Source organism: Micrasema longulum, unplaced genomic scaffold, assembly GCF_059751315.1.
Source record: "Micrasema longulum isolate JH-2025_06_02 unplaced genomic scaffold, ASM5975131v1 h1tg003235l, whole genome shotgun sequence".
In the NCBI taxonomy this organism is placed as follows: domain Eukaryota; kingdom Metazoa; phylum Arthropoda; class Insecta; order Trichoptera; family Brachycentridae; genus Micrasema; species Micrasema longulum.
The window spans coordinates 38,815-47,465 of NW_028280320.1; the positions used below are offsets into that span (position 1 = coordinate 38,815).

The window sequence follows — 8,651 nt, forward strand, 5'->3', positions numbered from 1 at the left end:
CAAAAAATAATTAAAAATGAACTTTGCTTAGCATTATAAAAGACCTTTATTATTTTTTTATAATAGCAGTCTTGTTCTCTTATATTATTATATTATTATCTTAATAATATTGAGATCACTTAGGAATGCAGCAGTTATAATCACAATCAGTAAATAATATTTCTCTGTAATATTGACAGTAATGAAACAATAATTTTATTTAAAAGGAAAACATGACTGACTGACTGATCTATCGGGCTCAAATTTGGCATACAGATAGCAGTTATGATGACGTAGGTATCCGTTAAGTAGGGATATTTGAAAATTGCCGCGGGGTCGGGTATTACGTATTAGTAATATTATAATATTCATTGGCAGAAACGAGATCAAAAATAATTCTTAAGAATAGATTTAAAAAATAATCAATAAACATTTAGTAAAAAAAATCCGAATTTTAATAAGATGTCGTTATTTTTTATATGATTGTGATTACATTTTATTTAGGATGTCAATCACAAACCAGTATGTAACGATATCTTATTAAAAAATGGAATTATAAAAATTTGCGTAATATGAGGGGATTAATCCTTTAGTTATTAACTCTTTTAAGTCCTTCTTTTTATTTGCGCTTAGTTCCTGTTTTTTAGAATATACTTGTTTAATCGTTATTTCTTCGAGAGGTATCATTTTCTTTCGTTTATTTCTAACGTTCACTTCTTTATACTCACTGTCATAATAAGACGTTTTGTAACAGAATGTAAATGGATCGCTTTTAGTAATTTTTAAATGTTTGATTTCATTCCACATAACATTTTGACCATTTGTGTTGGTACTGAAATTATACCCCCACTCCTCTTGTAACTCTTTTAAATTTGAGAATGAGTTGAAACTCATTTCATGAACACTTATAGCTGGACTACTCTTTTTTGCGTTTTTGATTAAGGCAATATACTGGTCTGGAGTGTAAATAGGGCCAGACTTGAGATTTTTCTTGACCTCTTTTTCTATAAGACTGTGTACACTATCGGCCTCATTTTGGGTGTGGCCCCTAATTAAAAATTTATGAGTTATACTGTTTATGTTTAAATAATACACAGCATACATATATAAGGTTGCAATGAACTTATTCTTGTTCTGTCCACAGCAATTGTCGGAGTAGAATATTATGTTTTTCGCAGCTTCTCCATCAGAACTAATGCCTTTCAAATATTCCCAGACACACGACCCAATCTCAATCGCTCCTCTTTTTGCATCTGACTCAGTCCAGAAATAACAGTAAACATTGTCATATGCATGTTTGCCTTCTTTATTATTGAGTTCGGCCAATGTCAGGTTGTAACTGTTCAACTTGCTTTTATAATAAAAAGCCGAAGTGTCACCTCTGGGACATTGCAATACCGCTTCTAAATCGTAAATTACGACTTTATTTTCATTGTTTACATTTCTCCTGTCATTCAATTTCTCCTTCCTACTTAGTTCTTTCTCTTTAAGATGTATTTGATACTTTTCTTCTTCTTTTTCTTTTTCATTACCATTTAAGTTTGCATAGGCAACACATTGGTCGCATTGGTCTTTTTTTGGTTTGTGAAAACTTAAATTAAACTCTGTTGTAAAAATTTTATAGTAAGCAATGTAGTTACCAACCTCTTTATTATTTTTAGTTTGCAATCCTGTAAAGTCTCTGTACAAATCTTTAATTGTTTTACCTCCTTCAATATACTCTCTTGTACTGTGAGCTCTAACATAGTGTCCTTCTATTCGAGGAATATATTCAATGTGTTTTCTGATTTCAGCTAATAATTCAGGATCCAATTTTTTGTTATTGCCATGTTTGCCACGTTTCTCCTCTATGAAGCCCATCTCATTTGTGTTCGTTATGATGTATTGGTAATAATATAATACAATAAGTGAACACAAAAATATCAGATTTTGCAATAAGTAAAACCTTACTTCTGTATCGTTTGAATGACTTTCATTTATTGTTAAATTATTTATAATCAACGAAGATCCACTGTCGCACAGGTTCACATTTTTACTTTTAGGCAGCTGAAAAAATAATAAATTTTTATACATTGTGCCCATGTTAAGCGAGCTACTCACACACCTGCCGCAGGGACTGTTGTCCCTACCGGTAGGACTAAACTTAAATTAAATACATTAAATTTTACTTAGTCCTACCGGTGGGGACAATAACTTACTGGTAGGGCTACGTGTAACGGGCCAGATTGTCCCTGCGGCAGGTGTGTGAGTAGCACGCTTTAAATGAAAAAAAAAACGTAGGTATTTAATTACTTACTGCGTCGTTATCAATATTCGATAAGGTTTCTCCAGGCGTTGAATTAGAGACTTTTTCCCTTTCAGAAATTTCGGATGATTGGACTAAGCCCATAATTTTTCGGATTCGCAATGACATTTTTATCTAAAACAGAAACAAATTAAATTATGCTAAAGAACATTCACATCACTTTTTAAAATAAACTGCATGAAATGATAATCAAACTATTTATTATTATTATTTTTAACAATAAACCGATGTAAACTATAATGACTCAAACTAATTGTACTTCTTTTAGAAATAAAATGCAACAAGTCTGATTAGTGTTTCAAATCTATCGTAGTTTTTAATAAAAAAAATGAGTTAAGTCTAAGTAGTTCAATATTATTTATACGATTTAAAAAAATAAAGAGGAACAAGTCTCAAAAACACGATTTATAATTAAAATAATTATGAATTATTTCCTTACCTTTTAATCATAAAATGAAATAATAGATATTCGTCCACGGGAACAAGGATTCACTTTGAACACTGTCGGCGTAACACTGATTCGTCGCGTGATGTGAATCCCGAAGGAAGCGGCCGAGTAAATCAAAAAGAGATGGACGATCTTCTATCTCGCTTGTATAGCTTTAAATAAGGAGCCTGTTGAACTGTACTTATTCTTTTCACGCGTTTAATTCGCTTTATTGTAAAATCTCGTTTTACCTATTTTTTGAGTTAATTCGGTTTATTTTTAAAGGAGCGAACTGTCGAATTCGGTCTAGAAAGATCTGGAGATATCGAGAATCTTTCCCGCGTTAATATTCTAGCGAATTGCCTGCCCACCTAAAAAGGGCCTACATTGCCGCGTCAACAATGTTCTAGAAGAATGGTGCCTTTTTGTATAAAAGGTAGCACGGTCCGCAGTACACATGAAGACTACACAAGTAAAAGTAGCAGTCAGTCAAGAAAAGTATTGTGTTGTCTACATAAATAATTGTGTCTAAAATAAATATTTTTTAAATAAATAAAAACTTGTGTGTGCTGTAAATAATCGTGTACTCAATTATTTTAAATAAATACGAAAAACATTACAGTATGAAGAAAACAAAATTCAGTCACAAAAAAATGAACGATTTTCAAATTTTAAAATAATTGAAAGAACCAATAAAATAAGCACATTCACAATAAAATAATAGGAAAGCTTTTTTATAAGTGACGCGGCGCGGCGTCAGTATTTCACGCGCCTCTACAATTAGCTGCTTTCACCAAAGAACAATCTGAAGCTGCCCGTAACAGGGCGAAAGCGCTAATTGGTCAATAAAACTATTTAGTGGAAGTGTACCAAGTATTTTCATAAATAACTTGTATTCGTACTGTCAAATCAATTAATTATGGAATTCCATCAAGAATTATTGTCAACAAAAAATATCAATCGAAAAATCCAAAAATAAATACATAAGAACATTTTGCACCACATTTGTTCATGCAGTTGTAACCTACACTATACCCTTTTAGTTAATCTAAAAAGCTCTTTATTTTAAAAAGTCACACTGTTGTAAAATAATATAAAGTTTAAAAAAAAAAACAATAAAAGTAGAACAGCGTAAGAACAATAAAAGTAAAACAGCGTAATCAAGTTTAAAAAAAATATATTTTACAATTTATGGAAATCGAAAAAACAGTTTCTATCTTTATTTATGCACAAAAAAGATTCACATTGAATGCATTTAATGTACGATTTTCCTTTGCAATCTGCTTGTACGCATTTTTTTCTTAGGCTGGTCCATTCAGGAAGATGGTCAACACCATCCTGCGCAACTTATTTCGAAGGAATGCAAAGTTTCCACGTTTACGAGTCGACGGAGTAGATGCTAATGCTCCTACTTTCAATGATTCAGCAACTAGTAATTTAAAATCTAACAATGGCATCCGTATGAAAATTTCTCCTCAGTATCCAACTTTGACACTTACTAAATCCATTACGTGAAAAAAAAATCTGTGGTACCATTTTTTGCTTTGTATTTTTATTCGATATTAGCCTAACATTGAATCCAAAAGATCTACGCTTCCCATATATTTATTGTACTCCAGTACTATTTTGGGACAAGGAATAGTTTTAAAAATATTGTCTTAATCAATCTTTTGGTCGTTCCCATTGGCTCTTTTCCCACGTAAGTTGACAATAAGTCAACAATCTTGTTGTCTAACCAAGATACCTTTGCAATTTTCTCTACAGCATATCCTCTTCCTTTTTTTTCATTTCTGCTTCGGTGGGAAGATTGGGATTTGGAAGACAATTTTTTTTAACTGTACCCAAAAGGAGAATTCCATTTTTTTCTAGATGACACATTAAAGGTAAATTTGTAAACCAATTGTCAAAAAAGATTTTGTGATTTAAATTATGGGGTACAGTTCTCATCAATTTCAGAACAACATTACTACTAACTCCGAGGTCGGAAGCATTTTCGGGAACAACATTACTGTTTTCCTGCATACAGATCGAAATCATAGCTAAAACTATTAATTTCACTCAATACAAAAGCTTTTTAGCCCCATTTATGAGGCTTTTTCGGGTTATACTGTTTTAAGCTTGATTTAGATTTAGTTGGAATTATTTGCTCATCTACAGCAAGCTACTCTTCTCTTGAGACCATGTGAAGCCGTTAATTAAAGATAGTTAAAAGAGGTTTTATGCGTTGAAGCTTGTCGTATCCGGGTGCTCCTAAAGGAATTGTTTCTGAATTATCTATGAAATAAAGAAACCTTTTATTTCTTTAAATCGGTTACATAACATAATACTCGAGACAGGCGTAAAATTGATTGAAGTAGACCAGCAATGCCTTGTTGATGGCAAATGCACAATTGACATGTATATAAGAATCCCAATGAACTGGATAATTTCTATCTCAGATATATTATATATCACTTGATTTCTCGGGACGAATTTGTAATGCGTATAAATTTGATTGAAATGTAATCCAATTGACCATTTCTTGCGTAAACAAATATTTAAAGAAAGTGGATGGTATTTCCAGGTTTCTTATTTCTTCAGGTGGTGTTTCAGATCCCAAAAAGTTGAATTGGTCTGAGAATAAATTAAAAAAAATATATTTTCGTCTGTCCAATCAATGAAATCTTCCGTCCCTGTCTTCTTACTAGAATTTTTTCCTTTCCCTTTGCCCTTCTCGGTTGAAGATGGCCTATTTCCGGCAGATTCATCAATATCCAGCGGATCTTGTAAATTTGTAGGCGCCCGACAATATTTTAATTATTTGTATTTTCATTCATGTAGTCAAAATCATCGGATAAGTATTCACAATCACTCTTATCGGGAATTTCAAAACATGGTTTCGAGCCATAAAATGAGCTTGGATCCATTTTTCTGGAAAAATTTAATGTTTTTAACAAACAATAATATGTGATTTATCTTTGAGTGTATACAGAGCCAAATGTAGCCAATGTAAATACAACGTTGACTGCAAAGAAGGACATATCTGGCAACATAGATGTAACCCTAAACGCATACATAGTCACATTTGGCCGTAAAAATAAAACACGTAATTGTGATGATAAATCATATAAAACTTACTAAATTATTATTAAATGTATTCACTTATATCCTATCTTAGTGTACAATTTTAATTTTACTTGAACCGTCAGTTTTTATTAAATTAAACACTCAACAATTTGGAAGACGCGACTGTCACCGACAAACACTCGCCAAGTTGTTAGTTTAGATATTTGCCGTAAGATGGCACTAGTAGACGCATATAGTATTACCAAATATGGGATTGTATGCAGTTTGACCAAAAATATTTGGAAATAATTACTAAACATATTTAAGAGTTTGGGCCATATATGGGTCCATTATGCGGTAAGGCGTTAAGCGTTTTTCTTGGTGGAGATTTAGAGTAAGGTCTTACCACTTGAGGTAAAAATGGATTTTCATTGCTTGTGAATGGTTGAACATTTTCATACGTTTCACGTGCTTGAGATTCGATAGTTAACAGGCTGATAGACTGATTGGATTCAGCATATAGTTCTTCTGCTTTAACATTACTTGCCTCCACCTCATGACTGCGTTCTGTCACTTTATTACAAGTTTGGAGAAATAATTTGGTGGTCATTCTCATCATTGGTTTCGTTTGGATTTGGTCAGTCCGTTACATAATAAGGGGCAAAATCAAGATACGAAATAGTCAGTGATAATGTTTCTTTCCTTAGATTTTTTCTTTTTTTAAAAACTCCAAATCCTTCCGAGCACATAAATAGCACATGTCAGAATATTCAGCGTTCATGCAACCAATTGGAGCCCAACTTGCACAGTATCCAGTCTTCGGTCTTTTCAGTTTTGTAGTAGTTCTCTTCGCATATTTTGCAGTCGTTTTTGGAGTCTAGATCAGCGGTCGTCACACTTTTCTGGTCAAGGGCCACATAGGACAATGTGAGGTATCACTGCGGGCCGCACAACTATGAATGAGATTTATGTACATTAGCAACCAAATCATCAAGAGGAAGTGTTTCAAGAGTGCATATGGGGTGTACAAGTTAAATCATTCATTTGTTAGGTCTGATTCATCTTGAAATAACATTTCATATCCGGCATAAAATCTTGTTTTTTTTCCAAACAATGCGGTTTGTCAATTTATCTTTAATGCACGTGGTACGTGCAGAAACTTCTGTAGATATTGAAGTTTGTATAATTTTATGCTCTGTTTCCACAATTTCAGTTTCAATATTATTAAAATTAGCAGCACTCCCTGTTTTGTTTTTCAATGTCAGCTTCCGAGACATCTTCTTGGACATATTCTGCGTCAAAGATACAAGCATCATCTGAAAAGTCCTCATATTCGTCTTCGCCGGCATCAAAATCATCAAAAATTTGCTGCAGTTCTTCCTCAGACAAGGGTTTCATCATCTAAAAACAAACTGACTTATAAGTCAATTATAATACCGTAGACCACCACTATACACGTTGGTGCAAATATGCAACGAATGTTCAAGCGATTATTGTAAAAACTGTTTGTCTGGACTTTGTAATGATTAACGTCTAGATTCACACTGAAAAATGGTTAGGGCCTTACTTATAAACCTGGTATGAATTTACGCCTCATCATTATCAGCCGTCTCTTTAGTGGTGAACATATGCCTTCCCCTTTAGTCTCCATATCTCCCTTTCCTGAGCCAACCGCATCCATCCACTTCCTGCAATTCGTCTTATGTCATCAGACCACCTTGTCTGAGGCCCGCCGACACTTATATCCGTTCTGAATCGCCATTCCAGGACTTTTTGGTCCATCTAGAGTTTGTGGTTCTGGCTACATAACCAGCCCAGCTCCATTTCTGGTTGGCAGCCCTGGGGACCACATCGGCGATCTTTGTTCTCGCTCTAATCCATTTGATCTATCCGTTTAATCCATCCATTTAATCCAACCAAATTCACGCCTAGGCATTAATAAATATTGTGAGGGAACATTATAATCAATTTATTTAACGTTAAAAAAGTTATACGTAGATTGTAAAAGAACAAACAAATAAATAAATAAAAGAATAAGTATGGGAATATCATCTATATTCTACAACTATAATAAGGATGTATTTTTATCCTTATTTTATCACTCTGTCCAGGCGTAACTTTATGCAAGGTTTATAAGTAAAGCTCATATCATTTTGTATAGAAAAATATGCATTTTGATTCGACTCGATTCGATTTGATTTGCGATGCCAAGTTCATGAATTTAGCTTTTAAAACATTGTTGTAAAGTACATTAAAATATATTTCTCGCTTGAATGTTATATTTGACAGCTGGGCCCGTTGTACTCGTATACCTGATTTCCTTTTACCAACAGTTAGAATTTCTTCTTTGCTCTAGAACTTTCTGCATTTCCCTTCGCCTCGAGTTCCTTTTGAAGTATTTTATTAAGAGTAAAAAATATTTCTACGACTCTCAAACCATTGAATGAAGCCAACAGAATAAAGTTTGATTAGAAATTTCCTTCTTATTCTTCCGAGACCGCTCTTTGCTCATCCTTTTTTGATAGAAACTTTTAAAATCGCGGTTCGATTTTCCGACTGTCCCACAAGCAATAAAATAAACTTTTTACTTTTCATATCATCTGAAATCTAAGTGAAGATTTCTACATTTTTGTTGGAATTCGTATTTTTGGTGGAGAAAATATTTTATACCCTTTATTAAAACGTTTCGGTTGAACAACTTTCTACACAATGCATATTTTTATAATATAAATTTTCTTAGTATTTTTTGAGCACAAAAAGAATTTATGTTTGCGTATTTCAAGAATACAATAACTGTATGACAATAACAGGTATGTATTTATATATACAAAAATACAATAATGATAATAATAGTATATAAATATACAACATTGAGTTTCCTTTTCAAATATATAT

The 8,651-nt window shown here is 32.8% G+C and overlaps 1 protein-coding gene and 1 long non-coding RNA gene across 2 annotated transcripts; both read right to left on the reverse strand.

The window, feature by feature from the left end:
- Positions 1-376: 376 nt before the first annotated feature.
- Positions 377-2,153, reverse strand: LOC148270948 (uncharacterized). Its single transcript, XM_088242014.1, has one exon. The coding sequence runs from the start codon at positions 2,059-2,061 to the stop codon at positions 520-522; it is 1,542 nt and encodes a 513-aa protein (XP_088098140.1). The 5' UTR covers positions 2,062-2,153; the 3' UTR covers positions 377-519.
- A 127-nt stretch (positions 2,154-2,280) lies between these two features.
- On the reverse strand, positions 2,281-2,964 carry LOC148270949 (uncharacterized). The gene is made up of 2 exons (XR_015825241.1): positions 2,724-2,964; positions 2,281-2,398 (listed from the first exon to the last, which is right to left on the reverse strand). It is a non-coding gene; the product is annotated as an uncharacterized LOC148270949 (long non-coding RNA).
- Between the last annotated feature and the right edge of the window lie 5,687 nt (positions 2,965-8,651).